This window comes from Polypterus senegalus, chromosome 10 (genome assembly GCF_016835505.1).
Source record: "Polypterus senegalus isolate Bchr_013 chromosome 10, ASM1683550v1, whole genome shotgun sequence".
Classification (NCBI taxonomy): Eukaryota; Metazoa; Chordata; class Cladistia; order Polypteriformes; family Polypteridae; genus Polypterus; species Polypterus senegalus.
This window is the reverse complement of record NC_053163.1, coordinates 33,440,897-33,460,937: the sequence shown is the minus strand read 5'-3', so window position 1 is coordinate 33,460,937 and position 20,041 is coordinate 33,440,897. Positions and strand designations below refer to the sequence as shown.

Here is a 20,041-nt window from a genome sequence, read left to right as displayed (position 1 = left end):
TATATATATATATATATATATATATATATATATATATATATATATATATATATATATACAGTGGTGTGAAAACTATTTGCCCCCTTCCTGATTTCTTATTCTTTTGCATGTTTTTCAGACAAAATGTTTCTGATCATCAAACACATTTAACCATTAGTCAAATATAACACAAGTAAACACAAAATGCAGTTTTTAAATGATGGTTTTATTATTTAGGGAGAAAAAATCCAAACCTACATGGCCCTGTGTGAAAAAGTAATTGCCCCCTTGTTAAAAAATAACCTAACTGTGGTGTATCCACAATTTCCGTAGCCACCCCCAGGCCTGATTTCTGCCACACCTGTTTCAATCAAGAAATCACTTTAATAGGAGCTGCCTGACACAGAGAAGTAGACCAAAAGCACCTCAAAAGCTAGACATCATGCCAAGATCCAAAGAAATTCAGGAACAAATGAGAACAGAAGTAATTGAGATCTATCAGTCTGGTAAAGGTTATAAAGCCATTTCTAAAGCTTTGGGACTCCAGCGAACCACAGTGAGAGCCATTATCCACAAATGGCAAAAACATGGAACAGTGGTGAACCTTCCCAGGAGTGGCGGCCGACCAAAATTACCCCAAGAGCGCAGAGAGCGACTCATCCGAGAGGTCACAAAGACCCCAGGACAACGTCTAAAGAACTGCAGGCCTCACTTGCCTCAATTAAGGTCAGTGTTCACGACTCCACCATAAGAAAGAGACTGGGCAAAACGGCCTGCATGGCAGATTTCCAAGACGCAAACCACTGTTAAGCAAAAAACATTAGGGCTCGTCTCAATTTTGCTAAGAAACATCTCAATGATTGCCAAGGCTTTTGGGAAAATACCTTGTGGACTGATGAGACAAAAGTTGAACTTTTTGGAAGGCAAATGTCCCGTTACATCTGGCGTAAAAGGAACACAGCATTTCAGAAAAAGAACATCATACCAACAGTAAAATATGGTGGTGGTAGTGTGATGGTCTGGGGTTTTTTTGATGCTTCAGGACCTGGAAGGCTTGCTGTGATAGATGGAACCATGAATTCTACTGTCTACCAAAAAATCCTGAAGGAGAATGTCTGGCCATCTGTTCGTCAACTCAAGCTGAAGCGATCTTGGGTGCTGCAACAGGACAATGACCCAAAACACACCAGCAAATCCATCTCTGAATTGCTGAAGAAAAACAAAATGAAGACTTTGGAGTGGCCTAGTCAAAGTCCTGACCTGAATCCAATTGAGATGCTATGGCATGACCTTAAAAAGGCGGTTCATGCTAGAAAACCCTCAAATAAAGCTGAATTACAACAATTCTGCAAAGATGAGTGGGCCAAAATTCCTCCAGAGCGCTGTAAGAGACTCCTTGCAAGTTATCATAAGCGCTTGATTGCAGTTATTGCTGCTAAGGGTGGGCCAACCAGTTATTAGGTTCAGGGGCAATTACTTTTCACACAGGGCCATGTAGGTTTGGATATTTTTTCTCCCTAAATAATAAAACCATCATTTAAAAACTGCATTTTGTGTTTACTTGTGTTATATTTGACTAATGGTTAAATGTGTTTGATGATCAGAAACATTTTGTGTAACAAACATGCAAAAGAATAAGAAATCAGGAAGGGGCAAATAGTTTTTCACACCACTGTATATATATATATATATATATATATATATATATATATATATATATATATATATATATATATATATATATATATAGTAATCAAATGACAAAAAAAATGAAAAAGGTTTAGAGGATCCACCCTGTATATTAAAAGGCAACAACAATTAAATACAAAGAGTAGTCACAAAAGACTGAGTCTCAGTCGACTAACTGAAAGGTGGGGGTTTTTATAGTGGCTGTGCAGGAAGAGGCGGTTCCGCACCGGGAATGGTGGACGTGAGGTCAGTAGGAGGGTGTGGTCTGAATAGGAGGGCAGAAGTTGTTGCTGGTTTTATTGGGCTTCCCTTCTGCTGATCTGTGGAAAAGGGAGAAGAGATGTTAGTGCACTTCATCATTCCTCGAGCTGACATCTTACCTTGAGTTAAGCCCTTTGACTGCCTCCCATGCACACATGTGTGACAATACATATATTTATAAATGATATAAAGTACCTGCCAAATAATACAAAGAGTACACAACACGTGTTTCGCCCTAATTAGGGCTCATCCGGTGTACGCACTTTTGCTTCCCCGAACCTTGTACATCGGCACTAATGCCTCAGACGTTGTGCCACAGCAGCTGATTTGCTTACTTGATTGGGTGCCTCAGTCTTCTCTCTTCCAGAATGAGCTTGCTTCAGTCGCTGATCCACAGCCGCTGAATGTACCTGATGAGGAGGGCTATCTATTCTTTTAAAATGAACAAGAGAGCTAATACAGGATAACTGACAACATCACTGCTTGCTGCTGTGTTTGTCTGTGCTGAAGTGACAGCTCCCATTTGAATAAATTCTGAGATTGTTCTGTTTATACAACAAAATCCTGGACTTACCTCCTTCTCTCTCTAATTAAATATAGAATTTAAAGGAACCCTTTTGAATCCAAGTATAGCATCAAGTCAGTGAAACTTGTGGGCTATTGATCTGGTCACTTAAGTAGCAGAGGGGCTTGTTCATCAGTTTCAGCTGCTTTGGTGCACTAGAGGGGCAACAATGAGACGACCCCCAGAACAGACATGAATGGTTTAGCAGGTGGAGGCCACTGAAATTTTTCCCTCCTCATCTGTTGTTTCACTAGTTTTGCATTTGGCTACAGTCAGGGTCACTACTGGTAGCATGAGGCGATACCTGGACCTTACAGAGGTGGGACAGGTAGTCCAACTTCTCCAGGATGGCACATCAATATGTGCCTGTCTTTGCCAGAAGGTTTACTGAGTCTCCCAGCACAGTTCAAGGGCATGGAGGAGATTCCAGGAGACAGGCAGTTAGTCTAGGATAGCTGGACAGGGCCCATCATAGAAGGTCCTTAACCCATCAGCAGGACCGGAGGAACAGGACGAGCACTGCCAGAGCTTGCAAAATTACCTCCAGCAGACAGGCCACTGGTGTGAATGTCTCTGACCTTGGACAAAATGAAACAGACTTCATGAGGGTGGCCTGAGAGTCCAACGTTCTCTAGTGGGCCCCGTGGAGCTCGATTGGCATTTGCCATAGAATACCAGAATTGGCAGGTCCACCACTGGCGCCCTGTGCTTTTCACAGATGAGAGCAGGTTCACCCTGAGCACATGGAGAAGACATGGAGAACGTTATGCTGCCTGTAACATCGTTCAGCATGACCGCTTTGGTGGTGGGTCAGTGATGGTCAGGGGAGGCATATCCATGGAGGGATGCATAGACCTCTACAGGCTAGACAACGGCACCTTGACTGCTATTAGGTATTGGGATGAAATCCTTGAACCCATTGTCAGACACTATGTATCTTATGTCATGTCCAGGGCAACCTTCATGCTGTAATTTATAATATAATAATTAAGTTATCTTAATTTTATAATAATATAATCATATATCACAGCTCCAGCTGATTCAAAACTCAACTGCAAGAGTCCTGACACAAACCACTAACAGCAAGCACATCACAGCCATCCTATCACAGCAATCCTGCTGCACCTTCACTGCTCCCCGTGTCTTACAGGAATGAATATCAAATTCTGTTATTGACCTGCCCACTAAGGTCCTCTCATTCTGTGCCCCACACTAACCAGCACTCTGTGGGTGACAGCAGGGCCTTCAGCTGTATATAGCGCCCTGACTGTGTTATGACCTCCCTAAGTTAATGACATCAGCTGACTCACTTCATTTGTTTTTAACTCATTTGCTTAGGAGGACATTGAACAGACCTGACATTCTGACCCTTCTTTCAGTTTACCCCCTCTATCTGTCCAGGCACTCAGGGTTTGAATTTTTATCACAATTTATGTTATTTGTCAAGATTTTTTTGTAGTATTATATGTTGTATTTTAGTCTAAATGATTGTCTTTTATTCTATTTGAATGTTTTGTATATCCTGTATTTATCTTTATTTAGTGAGATATTATTTGTAGCCAATGTTATATCGGTCCTGTTGTTCTTTGTGAATTTTGGGCAGGGTGCTATATAAATAAATTGTGTTCTTATTAGTATTTTTATTTTTTTTTCTTTTGATGTCCCATCGTTTATAATAATAAGTGACATAAACTAGAGCTGTTCTATATAAGGCAATAGCACAATTCAGTGTAGAATATGTATTGCCGTTTTCTTCACATACATGTTTAAAAATATTAGATTGGCTTAAATGTTTATTCTAAATTGGTTTATGACAATATTGTACTGTACATTTTAAAAAACGTAATCACTTTTATTATTAACGTTTTACTAAACTCTAACGTGGTGCATTGTAATTATATTGTATATTTCGTTTTATGAATGTAAACGAAAAACTGTTTTCAATTAACACAGATCTTGATGATTTTAATTTTGTCTACATGTTAAATGGTTCCCACAGCCCCGAACACAATGTAAATGTTAATAGTGTATTTCACAGAAACTATCCGTATTGCTTAATTTAATGTATGACACGACGTGATGGCAGGAACCCTCTGAACTTCACAATGATACGTATTATTTGCTTTGATGTACTGTTTTTCCCTTCTCATTTTTATCACTTACTTTCTGAACGGGTCCTTGACCTAACGTTACTTTCCAGGCTCTGTCGATACCTTCCAAAAGTAAAGTTGGTCTTGAAACGACAGCGACGTCACTTCCGGGTCTGTAACGCCGGGTCTATTACTGTCCCGTTGAAAAAACCGGCCCACGTGTTCCGATGACGACTTCCACTTCCGGCTCAAACAACTGCGAAAAATGGCGGCCCCCGACGTGAAACATGCGATTGGTTTGCGGGAGATTCCTGGAGGGTTTACAGGTATTAAGAGAGCAATTGTGTAACTGTATGGCGTGAAGTGTTTTTGTGTTATCTAGCCAGGGCTGGGTTTTGGTAGTCCCGTGTGTTGTCAGCCTCAGCTCGGTAGTGCGACTTCCGTTTAAGTTTACATTACTTTAAAATGTAGTAAAAAGACGCATGCAGTTTCTTTAATCGCGAATACCACCCTTAACACATTTGAAAGTTTCCGTTATCCCCAGAATTTCGACTGTTGATTTTGCCTTGGCTTCAGTTTTGAAATGAGTACGGCTGTTAGCTTAGTTTTTGAACTCTTAACGCAAGTTAGTGCCTTTTTGTAGATCTAGTTTTAACTTGGACGGTTTTAGTGTGATGGTCAAGGCTTTGAAACGTAAACCACCCGGTTACGTGTTCAGCCCCCACCTCCGACTCACTGTGTGATCCTCAGTAAGTTACTTATCCGGTTTGTGTGAATGCTGATGTTGTATATGGCTTTCATTTAAGACGACGGTCAACTATTTAATAATAATATTGGCTCAGCAGAGTGGTCTAGCCGATTGGATAACAGAGACATAGGGCCACTGTTGAATATCTCTGTGTAATGGGCAGATTTTTTTCCTATTGATTTTATTAAAATCAAATAACATTCCATACATAACTCCAGTTTTACCAAAAAAAAAAAAAAAAAGGTTCGAAACCAACCAGACTGTTTCTAAAGTGTGACACAAATGTTGCATTGGATTGTGGCATGCAAAGCTCGGCGTAGCTCTGTGACGTTTCCCTGTCAATCACCGGTTCCGCCCCGCCTTATTTTTGCTCTAATATATTGGCTACTACAGTACCGTCTGCATGCACGACCACTTGTCTGTTTATTGTAATGTTGCTTGTGATTCACGTATGCATTCTTCTCAGCACGTGGTGCACTGGTCTTTATGCACCTGTCTTCAATCACACCAGCTGCTCCAGGAAAACCAGTGGTTTGTATCGATAACCTTTAACGTAAGATCCTGTGAAGTCCTGGCGTGGGCCAATGTATTAATCCGCATATTACGTCGCATGTTGTTAGGGTGTTCAAAGTTTGGTGCTAAATTTGAGAAATGATTGATTGTGACCTACTAAATCAATGCTATTGCAAAGCTGCATTTTCCCCCTTTGGCCAAAAATCCTAACGTTTCCAGTACTTTCATTATGGCTGACAGCACAGGGCTTCTCTGCATAGATGGATCAATCGCATGATGTTCAAAAGTTGATGTGAATATTATTCCGTCTATCAAGTAGGTATCTTTTTACAAGTTCATTGTTTGTCCATCGTTAACATAATGTCCACCTTTCCCAGGATGCCTCATTTAGTTACTTGAAATTTATTTCATCCTAGAAAATGTATAGGTTTATGGTGTGCATGTTGCCACGTGTACAAAGTACAATGAAATTCTCATTTGTTCTAATCAACACACAGCATGCTAGCATTCTCTTCTGTCATGATTAGTAAACAGAATTAGTGTTAACCTCTATTTATCCGATACTGATGCTCTGTGTAAGAAAGGTCAGAGCCGACTATACTTTCTTGGAAGGTTGGCGTCCTTCAACATCTGCAATAAGATGCTGCAGATGTTCTACCAGACGGTTGTGGCAAGTGCCCTTTTCTACAAGGTGGTGTGCTGGGGAGGCAGCATTAAGATGAAAGACGCCGCATGCCTGGACAAACTTGTTAAGAAGGCAGGCTCTATTGTAGGAGTAAAGTTGGACAGTTTAACATCTGTGGCAGAGCGACGGGCATTAAGCAAACTCCTGTCAGTCATGAAGAATCCACTGAACAGTTTCATCTCCAGGCAGAGGAGTAGCTTCAGTGACAGACTTTTGTCACCGTCCTGCTCCACTGACAGACTGAGGAGATCGTTCCTCCCACACACTATGCGACTCTTCAATTCCATCCGGGGGAGTAAATGCTAACATTACTCAAAGTTGTCTGCTTTTACTTGCATTTTTATTACTATTTAATTTAATATTGTTATTTGTATCAGTATACCACTGCTGGATTATGTGAATTTCCCCTCGGGATTAATAAAGTCTCTCTCTCTCACCTTAAATGGCTCTTCTTCCCTTGAGAGATCAGTATGACCAGTGACATATTTAAATTAATCTAGGGACCCAAATGCATTCACTTGCTTCTAAGGATTTACTTTCTTGTCTTCTTAAAATTAATTTTTCCACCTAGTTGGAAGGGTTTGCAATTTTTTCCACCACACAAGCTTCTCAAACCTCAAAGCAGTCATAGAGTAGCACCTTCAGAGTATAAAATGGAAGATGGTGCCTGTTGCTTTGAATTAGCGTAAGGTCGAGTGCCATAAAACAGTATTTATAGCCGCTGTCTTTTTTTCTGTTTTGCTGCTTATTTTCACAATGAGCGTAATGAAGATCAACACGGATGCACCACAGACGTTTTGAGCATGTAGGTATGTTGCCGCCAGACACTGACAGTTGGGTAGTAGAAAGTGTGTTGGTGAAAGCAGACTTGGCAAATATCGGAGGGATTGTGTCTCTCTGGATACTCTCAGGGATTACTGCTGTATGGTGCTTTATTTATCGATCAGGTGAAGTGTGAATTGACAGAAATCTGCATGTTTCAAATAACATTATTTGGTTGCTGATTTGATTAGTATTGCAAGTTTTAAGTACTGCAATTTATGATTTTTTGGGCAATTTGTTTTCTGTTCTTCCTGGAAAAAAAGAGAATCTTGCTTAAGACTTAAAGATGCAGTGCATCTCCAGAGTTTTGACATGTTTTACAGCTGAGTAATGCAACAGTGATGGAGACAAACATGTAAGTTAAAGATTTCATGTTTAAAAAATTAAGTGCTTCATTACATTTTCTTTAAGAAAAGAACTCTGCAACATTTGCAATATACAAACCTTTTTGGCGTTAAATCACTGGAGGTTTATAACATTTCTGCAAGCATTCCAGTTACTGTATAAACATGTAAAGTGTATGCTGTAAGGAGCCAGCCCAGCATTTAAACATCTGAATTCACTTTAAACATGCTTTAGCACAAATGCATAACTTTGAAGTTAACATGGGCTGAAAAACTTCTGTTCTAAACACACTGCATGTGAGCCTGGTACTTGAAGATAGCTGGTCAACATGGTCTGAAGCGAGTCTGCTTGTTTGGTCAGTTAAGTGCCCCCCATAGTGGAGAGCACACGCTCTGCAGAGACACTTGTTGCTGGTACACACAAATATTGTTTTACCATTCTTTGGTTAAGTGATGTGATGTTTCTATGACATAAGGCTGCATTGCATGGTCCTTAAAGTCCACGCTTTGCATTTCAGAGAAGCTCTGTCAATAGTGCTGAGTGACTGCCTTGTTTCTTACCCTGTTTAATTGTAGACTACAGGAACCACTGTATCAAAGAAAAAATGGCGTAATTTACCTCCTCTTTAATGTACAATATTTGTCTTGTTGCAGAAAACATTTAAGGTCCTTGCAAATACAACTGAAATATGCAATGGTCTCTCATTATCTGGTTTATCTTGTCACTATTACCAGGATGTTTAGTGTTTTTTGTCTAATCGGCTTTGCCAGAGCTTAACTCCAGGTCATGTTGAGTAAGATGTTCATGTACAGTTAGGTCCATAAATATTTGGACAGAGACAACTTTTTTCTAATTTTGGTTCTGTACATTACCACAATGAATTTTAAATAAAACAACTCAGATGCAGTTAAAGTGCAGACTTTCAGCTTTAGTTCCCTCACATTTTTATGCAATCTTTTTGTTCATCCCACTGAATTAAAGTATTTTTTTAACACAATCTCTTTATTTCAGGGGCTCAAAAGTAATTGGACAAATTAAATAACTGGAAATAAAATGTTCATTTCTAATACTTGGTTGAAAACCCTTTGCTGGCAGTGACAGCCTGAAGTCTTGAACTCATGGACATCACCAGATGCTGGGTTTCCTCCTTTTTAATGCTCTGCCAGGCCTTTACTGCAGCGGCTTTCAGTTGCTGTTTGTTTGTGGGCCTTTCTGTCAGAAGTTTAGTCTTCAACAAGTGAAATGCCTGCTCAATTGGGTTAAGATCAGGTGGCTGACTTGGCCATTCAAGAATTTTCCACTTCTTTGCTTTAATAAACTCCTAGGTTGCTTGGCGCTGTATATTCTGAGTCATTGTCCATCTGTATCATGAAACGCCGCCCAATCAATTTGACTGCATTTAGCTGGATTTGAGCAGACAGTATGTCACTGAAGAGCTCAGAATTCATTCGGCTGCTTCTGTCACATCATCAATAAACACCAGTGTCCCAGTGCCACTGGCAGCCATGCATGCCCAAGCCATCACACTGCCTGACTCCACCGTGTTTTACAGATGATGTGATATGCTTTGGATAATGAGCTGTTCCACGCCTTTTCCATACTTTTTTCTTGCCATCATTCTGGTAGAGGTTCATCTTGGTTTCATCTGTTCAAAGAATGTTTTTCCAGAACTGTGCTGGCTTTTTTAAATGTTCTTTAGCAAAGTCCAATCTAGCCTTTCTATTCTTGAGGCTTATGAGTGGCTTGCACCTTGCAGTGCACCCTCTGTATTTCCTTTCATGCAGTCTTCTCTTTATGGTAGACTTGGATATCAACACACCGACCCCCTGGAGAGTGTTGTTCACTTGGTTGGCTGTTGTGAAGGGGTTTCTCTTCACCATGGAAATGATTTTGCGATCATCCACCACTGTTGTCTTCCGTGGACGTCCAGGTCTTTTTGCGTTACTGAGTTCACCAGTGCTGCTTGCTTTCTTTCTCAGGATGTACCAAACTGTAGATTTTGCCACTCGTAATATTGCAGCAATTTCTCAGATGGGTTTTTTCTGTTTTTGCAGCTTAAGGACGGCTTCTTTCACCTGCATGAAGAGCTCCTTTGACCGCATGTTCACAGCAAAATCTTCCACATGCAAGCACCACACCTCAAATCAACGGCAGGCCTTTTATCTTTTTAATTGATAAGACATAACGACGGACTTGAACACACCTGCCCATGAAATAGCCTTTGAGTCAATTGTCCAATTACTTTTGAGCCCCTGAAATGAAGGGATTGTGTTAGAAAATGCTTTAGTTGCCTCACATGTTTATGCAATCTTTTTGTTCAATCCACTGAACTAAAGCTGAAAGTCTGCACTTCAACTGCATCTGAGTTGTTTCATTTAAAATTCATTGTGGTAATGTACAGAACCAAAATTAGAAAAAAGATGTCTCTGTCCAAATATTTATGGAACTAACTGCATATCTGTGGTGTTTCCACAATAGCTTATGTTTCTGTGGCCGATTTTACGTAGCAGTGTTAATATCATTATCTGTGAGGCCAAGCTTTAGATTTGATTCTAGAAGAGACTGCAACATAATTCCTTTGTCACTGTGACACAGAGAGCACATTTATGGCACCCAATAGCCAAAGTCAACTAAGTGCATTGCATCAGTAAAATCAAATCTTGTACAACAGAACATCAATTATTCATTAGAAGAGCAGTGAAAGTGATAAATTGTGCAACCATGTATTCATTTTTGCTGGTGCGGTAATAAATTAATAATGAAATTCATTACAACAATTTTAATAATTCAGTTTGATCAATTACATATTCTGATCAAATAATACATGGTTTGTCTTAATCAAATTCCAGACTTTATCTGCAGAAAGCGTGGTGGACAGAGAGAGCTCTTACCCAGCCGGGAGGCCCAGAGTATGGAAGTACCGGGGGAGAAAGTATTATCAAGACCCTTTGTCCCCCAGGTCGACAGAGGGCAGCCCTCTTAGTTTCCAGCGGGGCCACAGGTCATGAGCATAGAAGCTCAACCCTGCTGAGGTCCATGGCCACCAGGACTTTTACATGACCCTATTTGTCAGCAAGTACTGTAGGAAGAAGCTCGCTAGGAACCTGGAGTCCTTCTGGGTGCCCTATAAAAGGAGCCAGTTACCACCACTCAATGGCCAGAATTGGGAGGAAGAGGACAAAGCTACACAAAGCCGTCTGGATGATTGTATGATATGGCGAGTGAGTGTGTAGAAGAATGTGATGGAAGTCAGATTTGTAGTCTTTGGTTTATACAGGAATTTTGTGGCAACATGTGTGTCTTTGGCTTTAGCACATTTGCATTGAGAGTAATTATTCTGGATGTACAGTATATTTATTGAGGTGTTTTGTTACCTGCTGATTGCTTTACTTCTTTATTTAACAATTTCTGTTACTGATTTTTCTTGGTGTTTGATGTTGTTCAACTCATGTGTTTCCTTTGTAGCAATTCCTATTTGCTTCCAGAAAACCAGTAGATCCCACCATTACTTGTATGTGAAGGAGCATAAGGTTAGAACAGAAGTTCACACCACCAGACCACTCGACAGAACTCTGTTAGTTCTCAATGTTCCTCCATATTGTGATGAGGTAATTTAATAACTTTTGTGAAATTTGTTATACCAATAAAAAGGGGAGAGCCTATCATACCAAAAGAATTTTATGAAATCATCTATTGAAGAATACACACAGGACAATATTGTTTTTAATTAGTGTCTCCATCAATTAGAAATAGTTGATCTTGCATACTTGAAATTCTATGGAAGCTCTGAACCTCACAGTTATGGGATAGCCTTTATCTCGTATATATATACGTTAAAATATCTTGTACGAGATGTTTTCGCATACATACGGGACAAGTTAGACTAAGAGTTACAAAAGTGCACTTCAGGTTAGGGTTAGTGCTACCTAATTACGCCTTTACCAAGTCCATGGTGCTTCAGTTTGACGTCACATTTCTTGTCTGAATACAGTGGGAATTAAAGTGGCCCGATTTGAATTTAACTCTTTAGATGCCTGTTAAATCCCACTGTCCATCAGTGTAGATAAGCGATCAAGCGATCAAGTGTGCCAGGTTTATTAGAGAATTAAATTAGTGTACCCACATTGGACTGGGTAAACTTCAAATGCATTCAATACATGAAATATGAATTCCTTTTGTAACTTGTGTGAATAAAAAGCTGCAGGCTAGTCAGTAGAAGGCTAACTAATCATTTCCTTTTACTATAAATTAGTGCAATGGTTAGCGGTGCTGCTTCTTGGATCCAACGATCTGGGCATGAATGCATAGCATTCTTTTATAAACTTGCCAATATCCAGTTCTGTGGAATGTAACTGTGTTAGGAAAACATCAAACTGTTTATTGATATTTCCTGTTTCCTGAAAATGATGTATAGTAGCACATGATGGAATTTGGTGCACATGCAGTATTAGTACTGTGAAAACATCTTGTACGTACGAGATAAGGGCTATCCCATAGTTTTTTCCATTGTGCAGTTCAGAACTTCCGTAAAATTCTGTATGAGCAAAATGCTAAGTTTAGGCCACTTTATTTAAGTAATCTAACATATGTTTTTCTCAGACTATTTGCATATAAACCCTTTTCTGTGAATTACTTTGCACTCAGGCTTGCTTGAAGAGGATACTGTCTCCTTGTGGACATATTTGCTCAATAGAAATGAGGGATAAACCTGGACCTGTAGAGAAGGATGACTCTGAACAGTCCAAATTCTTCAAAGCCCCACAGCCCCAGGTTTGTAGTTTTATATGCTTCTACTTATTGGGCACCATGTCCTTGTGTCCAGTACCCATGTAATAAGCTACATATGAGGTATCAAATGTAAGATTAATTGTTATCTTTCCAATGGTTACTGTATGGAGTTTAATCTTGTGTGTGCATATAGGAGTAGTCTTAGAGGAAATCCTGAACCTGGGCAGTTTGTCTTTGTGGCAGTTCTGGCATTTATCCCATCTTGTAGTGACAAGGGAGTTTGGGCCGGCATTGGCTTGGAAAACAAGAAGAGGTCAGTTGGCAACCATAACAGGGTCAAAATTGGGAAAGGAATAGTGAATTAAGGATGCAAAGAAGAACACACTTTGTTTGGGGTTGTGGATTAAAAATAGTATTTGGATTATTTTTTAATTTGGATTTATGTAGTCACTGTACAAAGGGAGTTGTATGCTATCTTTTACTTGGGGATCTGGTTGCTGGCTGCCTGTTTGGTGATCATCTCGTGCTGGCATATTAATTCAATCACAGATAATATAAAGAACTAAACAGAACATTTATGTTTAAGGTAATTTGTGTGTTAAGTAGTTTCTCTTGTGGTTTGCTTGTTTGTCTTTCTTGTTATGTTTGAAATTTTTTTTATTCCTTTTATTTTTTTCAATGCACCAATTGAGTTTGCTTTATTTAAATACGGGTAGTTTTCTGCACGTTTTACCTGAAACCCCCAATCACATTTAAAGGCTTATGAAATGTAAGTGTATGCATGGACAGAGTTTAGAAGCAGGCTGTTACAAAGTATGTGGCTGTTGTATGTCACAAATACTGATCAGGCCCTATGAAGAAGTGTCAATTTTGGTGTTCTTTTGCATCTAAAAAATAATAGAATTTGTTGATCACTGGAAGTAAATCTCAAGGACACAGAGTCTGTGTTTCAGTGACAGCTGGGATTCCCATTTATGAGGTGTTATGGGGTGTTTATAAAATAAGTGCTTATAGATGAAAAACATTTTTTCAGAATGCTGAACAAAGTAGTTCATGTGACATAACTATATGTCTATTACCTTGTATTTTTAAAAATGACGCTTTCCATAACTGCAATCACAATGTGAGTGGACATGTACCCAGTGTTGGAATAAGAGGGTTCAAATTAATTTATATACACTAAAGAAAATGTGAGTCACAATAGTGCAGTGTTTGATGCTTCTGCTATACATCATGTGCCAGGTTGCCCACTTCTCTGTGGATCTTCCTCCAGGTGCACTGCTTTAGCATTTCTGCATCCCCAAAGATGTCAGTGTTAGGTTCACTTATGACTCCAAGTAGGCTTCTCTATGGATGTGAATGTGTGCCATGAGTAAGCTCTGCAATGGATAGTTGTTCTGTCCATGGCTGTTTCCTGCCTTGCATCCAGTCCTGTCCAGATATGCACTGACCACACAAACCCTGATGGGGATTAAGTAGGTGATGTTATTAATAAATAATACTTGCCCATTAATAACTAAGTACTCTCACTTACTGCAAGCACACTTGGGCCTATTCACATTTTCATGCCCAATGAACAGCATCTGTTTTAAAGCATTTGTCATTATTTTTTAGTCCTGCTACTGAGCCCTCAAGAAGTGATGTGCGAGCTAGTTTACAAAACATTCAAGATCATAAAAGTTAACAAACTGAACATTTGTCTGAATTTCTTTGCATTTTCGTTGAATGCCACTTTAAACACTTTAATTCATTCTTCATAAATGGAAATTTATAGGTGAAAGCTTTTAGTGTATTTCTGTTTTTTTGAGAAATTGTATTTATATTAATCACATAGTGCAGTGAAGAAAATGTTAAGCGGCGGCCATATTTGCTGTGGATAAATACATACAGTATTGTGTGTGTGTTTTTTCTTTCAAATAGTTATCAAAACAATGTACTGTACATTGTTAGGGGCCATAATTCATTTTGAAATAACAAAGGTTTAATTTCAAATTTGTATCTGTTCAGTGTACCAATTGGGCTTCTGGACCCTTGAATGTAACTGCTGTTCCTCCCTTTTTTTAAGTAAATGTTCTTTTTATTAATATATATACTGTAGATATGTGTATGCATTATAATTGATTTGTTTTTCCAAATATGAAGAGGAGGAAATTTCAAACTGTAGGCTAACATGTTTGTCTTAACTTGGGGTTGTGTGACTCCTTAGTTTCCCACTTACTGCCATTAAATTACCCAGTGACCGTGATATAAGACCAAAAATGTCATTTCTTCAGAACACAACACAGTATTTTTTCCTTCGTGCACAGTTCCGGTATACTGCATACTTAGGCTATTTGGTATCCATTGTCTATCTTCTTAGTTACGTATAATTGAATTAAGAGAAACTGTTTTCTTTTTTGCTTTCTCTGCAGGGTTTCAGTGTGGCCTATGTAGTGTTCAGAAAGGCATCTGGTGTAGCAGCAGCCAAAAAGCTGCACCCTAAAAAACCAGTAGTGCTGTCCACCGATGATCATCCAATAAAAACCGGAATCAAGAGTGAGTACTTTGCGAGATAGCTTTTTTCTTGCATGGTATCAGTTATGAGAGTCCAGATCTTCAATGACAACAACTGATGGCAAAAGTTCTAATCCAGTAGTTTGACTAATAATCACTTTGTGTTTACATAATCCATATGGAGTGTAGATTAATAAATAGTGACTAGCAAAAATATTTAAGCACTTAAACACAAGTAAAAATTACCAAATAATGCATACATGCACCTTGTTCTATCCTGCATTTGTTTTTTAAAATTTCATGATCAAGGGAAAAAAAAGTGAAGGACAAAATTCCTCCATTTTCAGCACATACCTTTAAATTTGAATACTTTTGCGAGGCTGTGTGTGCACATTCACACAAGTGTTTTGAAAACTCTGTGTATTCACAAACAGAAAGGTTAGCTGACTAATGAAGAATGTGAAAAAGTCAGTGGATTTAAGATTCTGTATGCACATGGATGATAATTTAAGAGCTGTGGTGGCCTGACTGTGTGGTGAAATTTCACTATCATTTAACACTTTACTGTTTTTTTTAGAGTGGATTTCTGAATACAGAGACTCCCTGATTAACACAGAAGAGCTGCAAGCTGAAGTGGATGCCTTCATGCAGGAGTACGATAAGAAAGAAGCTGAGGTAGAAATACGTTTGTCTAAGAGTGAAAGTTTAGTTTTGGGAGTTTTAAGGCTAGAGAAGACGCTTGGTTCTCTGGAGCGTCAAGATTGACCCATCAAGGCAAATACAATTTATTTTATTTGTTCAGAATGGGAAAGCCGCAAGCAAACCATTCCAGTTATAAATCCCATCTTGCATTTGGACCCTCCAATCAGCACACGCAATATTACTCGTAGAACTCAATTTCAAAATAAACAAGTATTCGTGGAACATTTTACAGTGCCAAAATTTCTCAGATGATACGTGGAAAACGGCTAAAAGGTTATTATTGTCCATGAGATGAAGATCAGTGGCAATCAACAGAGGCCACGAATTAAGTAAACTGTTTTTTTTGTACTAGTGATTCCAAAGACTTTATTGGATTATGATGTAGTCTTTAGTGACGCCTCTTACCAGATGTTCACTCTGTAACGTTCCCAGTATTACTGGTGGATTTTAATGGCAGGTTTTCACTGCTCTGGTTTGATTGGGGGGAAAAAATACAACTCTTCACTGCACACTGACCTTCAACTCGCTCACATACTTGCGTTCCTCTTTCTTGATGAAGTTTCACATTCACTCACCCATAAGATTCATTCATGTCTGTCTTATTCAGCACTGATAGCCTAGTCGTCTACATACAGAGAGGGAATTACACTGGAAAAAAAAAATCACAGTAATGACGTACTGTTAAGCCCTGTCATGGTAGCTGATTATGCCTTTTAATTACTTGGATCAATAATTTCACTTATGTTTAGCCAAATTAGGTATTTATTTGACCTACAGTCGTGTGAAAAAGTAATACACCAAAGAAATGTTTTTATTCTTTTTTAACATGCATATAGTAAGATTTGATCTTCATTTAAACAGTGTCTATAGATAAAGGTGATATAATAACGTACATTATGCCACATTTGTATTTTGTAGTCTGTTCTATAAATTTAGTCCAACCCTACATTTATCACTACCTCAAACGCCTAAAATTAGAATCCGGTGCAAATGATTAGAAAATTATTAGAGAGGAACTCTGTCTGAACCTATGTTATTTGAAAAAGAAAGAAATGGAGGCTTCTGGAATGGCCAAGTCAAAGCCTAGTTTTGCCGTGCACGCCAGACACCCCTTGAACATCACAAAGCTGAATAAATTCTGCACGGAGGAGCTGATGTCAGGGACTGGTAGACAATTGGAGAAAATGCCTACTTAAGGTTGTCTCCATGTCTGCCAGAGGGGACATCCAGCTATTAGAGTCAAGGGTGTACTTCCTTTCCCCACTGACTGAAATGTCATTTCTGTTCATTTATTGGTTCAATAAAATATAGCAAAGTAATTTTTTTTTCGTTTCAGTTATGTAACCTTTATCTAATCCTGCTTTTTAAATGAAGAACAAATCTTTATATGTCCTCTTTTTTTTTTTTAAACATATTTCATGGGGTAGGTGTACTTACTTTTTCACATGACTAAAGTTTACTGTGTTATGCATTGGCAACAGTACTTAAACTGTGGTCAGAGGCTTTCATGTCCTAGTCTGTCTGTTGTATAACTAAATGTTAATGAAGACTTGTTCACAAAAAAGGAGAAACAGCGTGCAGAGGCTGAAGATGGTGTACCTGATGAAGAAGGCTGGATCAAAGTGACCAGACATGGAAAGCGGCCAGTCATGCCACGAACACAGGCAGCAAGCCAGAAAATCTTGGCACGTGAGAAAAAGAAGAGAGCAAAGAAAGAGCTGCTGAACTTCTATGCCTGGCAGCACAGAGAGACCAAGCGAGAACGTGAGTTTTTCTACTCTCTATGCTTTTGACTGAACTCCAGATATTTTTGACCTGCCAGTTGTGCTCTGAAACCTCATTCTTTTTTCCCCCCTTAGATATCGCTGAGCTGCGGAAGAAATTTGAGGAAGACAAGCAGCGGATTGCATTAATGCGTGCCCAGAGGAAGTTTCGGCCATATTAGCAGAACTGATCAAGTTAACATGGCAACCTTCAGCCGGTACTGAAGAACCCTTTCTGAGGATCAGAAATAGGATCTGCCTAAATAGGATTTTCAGTCCTTTAAAGGCAAACTTCAGATGTCATTTTGAACCGCAAAAGCCATATTTTTATTGATACTGACCAGCTGCAAGGCCCTGAAAATCTTAAAAGCAGAAGTCTGTAGTTGGAGTCTGCCTAAGGCACAATGAGCACATACAAACTGCTATGCCACAATTTCTAAGTGGTTTTTAAAACACTGTAGTAGTTTAAAGCAGAAACCATAACCTTACCTTTACAATCGTTTTTTTTTTTCAACTGAATAAAAAAGGAAAACCTTTTATAACAGTACAGATTTTTGTAAGTTTGCATTGAAATGATTGTGCTATGGATGGAAAACCATTGCTTTTTTGAGCTTGTGATGAAGATGAGTTTTATAAACGAGAGGAGAACATTCCCTTCATGAAGCTCGTTTGGTTATTTGATAGTTAAGCTGACCGGCGTGACATCTCATCCAGGCACTTTTTAGAAAGCCTTCTGCTTCATCTCCATGTCTGTCCTTAATGTAAAGAGGTACTTTGTGGCTTCAGTTTTAAATGCACTGTGTGCTTCTTTATTAACTGGAAGAACTCAGCTGTGTCAATTCATGGATACCTTTTGAAATTTTGAAAACTGGATTGGGTCTCTTGTGCACCTTCTCTGAGTTTCTCAGAGTAGGATACGATCATCTGTTAAGGTAACTTAGTTGCGTTTGTGTACAGCATTTTTTTTGTAGAGATGTCAATAAGACTACTGGAAGAATTCCAGATACAGTCTGAGGAGAACATCAGTTTCTTTCCATTCAAAAATGTTTACAAAACAAACTACAGTAAAAATGCAGACTGTACCCCCAAATGAATTTTAGAGATTGGTTTCTCTTGGTCTCTCTTCAGTTGATAATTAGCGTTCTCGGAGTGTAGCACTCTGCACATGTCTAAACTAAACTGCAGGTTTCCAAGTCTCCACTCAGTTTTGAAGACTGGCCAAGTCTTTTTGTATTATTTTTGCTGTCTGATCAGTACTCGGTACCCCCTAATATGAATTAGAAAGACTGAGTCCTAGCACAGACCCCCGAGGCACTCAACTGATAACTTCAAGACCCTGTGTAGCATTTTCTACTTACCTATAGTGTTTATCTTAGGCTTGTTAACCAGCTTGAAATCCATTTTTATTTAAGTTACCTTTGATGTCAGAGCCTCCTTATTGAAGGATTAATGATCAGTTTGGAACTGTATCAAAGGGTTTTTGAAAGTCTAAGTAAAATTTGTAATTGGATATATTTGTTATTCCAGTTGCCTGTCTACCTGATTTGTTTCACAGGATCTTCGCTGTCAATAACCATATTTTCATGTCAGTAGGCTTCATAAGTTATTTCTCCTGATAATTTTGATAATTCTGCATGGGACAGATGTAAGGCTTATTGGGCTGTAATTAACTGCTAGATTTGGCCTCCCTTCTTGTGGATTCGAGTCACACTGGAAACTTTCCAGTTATGGGATACTTCTCACATCAGAAGTGATTGCCAGAATATGTTTAAATAAAGTTTTAAGCATACTTTATTATATTATAATCACAGATGTTAAAGTGAGATTCTTCAGTTTTCCTTGTTGATGACCCTGCATATCATTTTCAGCAAACAACCTGTGGAGTCCCTTTTTAAATGAGAGATTTTTCAGATTCTTTAAGAGAAATGTTGCCCACTTGGATCAGGTTTTATTTGATTAAAATGTTCTGAGAGTTGGCAGCACAGTGCCTCAGTGTACTCTTCAACCAAATTCAAAAAGGTTTTCCAAGAGTAGGTTCTTTGATTAGATGAACACTTGGTTAAACACTGACACATCCTAACAGGGTCTCCTTATGTGAAATGACTGAATTAGACTGCAGTACTGCAAGCCATGTTATTCTTTCGCGATTACATCAATCCCAAGTCATTTGATTTACTGTCTTAAATCCTTCCTTTGATTTTATTGCACTTGTCTGGTAGAAGAAGCAGCAGGATTGGAACCTCACTGAAAGGACTTTCAGTGCTTAATTATAAATGGGTTCAATCAGCCTTGGGGACATTCTCTTAAATTGGAAATTCTACAAAACTCAAAAATTGATTTTGAATGTTATGTGGTTTAGTTGTAGTGCCAAAGCAATATCAGTGATGCCAGACAGTGCACAGCCGAGCTTAGTGCTGTCTGTACATGATAAGAGTGGCAGAGTCACACCGTATGTTCTGTGGTGTTTATAAGGCAAACTGGTGTGGGTGGGTTTTAGATGGGGGATCTTCAGGACAACTGCAAACTCCTTCCTGAAAATTTGGATTCATTTTAATTAAGTTTGCACTAGTTAATATTACACTTTTTACTTTAATGTTGGATAACATTACAGTAGTTATGTGCATTTTGAATGCCACCTCTTAATGGCTCCCACAAATG

General features: G+C 38.9%; 2 protein-coding genes across 6 annotated transcripts in view; one reads left to right on the top strand and one right to left on the bottom strand.

The window, feature by feature from the left end:
- Window positions 1–1,832: 1,832 nt before the first annotated feature.
- Window positions 1,833–20,041, bottom strand: part of serhl (serine hydrolase like) — a 50,019-nt gene continuing 31,810 nt past the window's right edge. For 4 of the 5 annotated variants that reach the window (XM_039765662.1, XM_039765663.1, XM_039765665.1 and 1 more), the window contains one exon: window positions 1,833–1,988. In XM_039765662.1, the coding sequence (XP_039621596.1) occupies window positions 1,916–1,988 (73 nt within the window). In that variant the 3' untranslated portion in view covers window positions 1,833–1,915. The remainder of the gene's footprint in view (window positions 1,989–20,041) is intronic. The other variant, XM_039765666.1, reaches the window with a different exon arrangement.
- Window positions 4,743–18,909, top strand: rrp7a (ribosomal RNA processing 7 homolog A). Its single transcript, XM_039765667.1, has 7 exons — window positions 4,743–4,910; window positions 11,163–11,305; window positions 12,342–12,467; window positions 14,837–14,960; window positions 15,496–15,593; window positions 17,186–17,384; window positions 17,480–18,909. Exons 1-7 carry the CDS (start codon window positions 4,850–4,852, stop codon window positions 17,563–17,565), a joined length of 837 nt encoding a protein of 278 aa, XP_039621601.1. The 5' UTR covers window positions 4,743–4,849; the 3' UTR covers window positions 17,566–18,909.

Coding starts and splice junctions, on each gene's coding strand:
- rrp7a (XM_039765667.1), top strand. CDS start 4,850: ATGGCGGCCCCCGACGTGAAACATGCGATTGGTTTGCGGGAGATTCCT. Junction 11,306..12,341: donor TTCCTCCATATTGTGATGAG/GTAATTTAATAA, acceptor CTTTGCACTCAG/GCTTGCTTGAAGAGGATACT. Junction 12,468..14,836: donor TCAAAGCCCCACAGCCCCAG/GTTTGTAGTTTT, acceptor CTTTCTCTGCAG/GGTTTCAGTGTGGCCTATGT.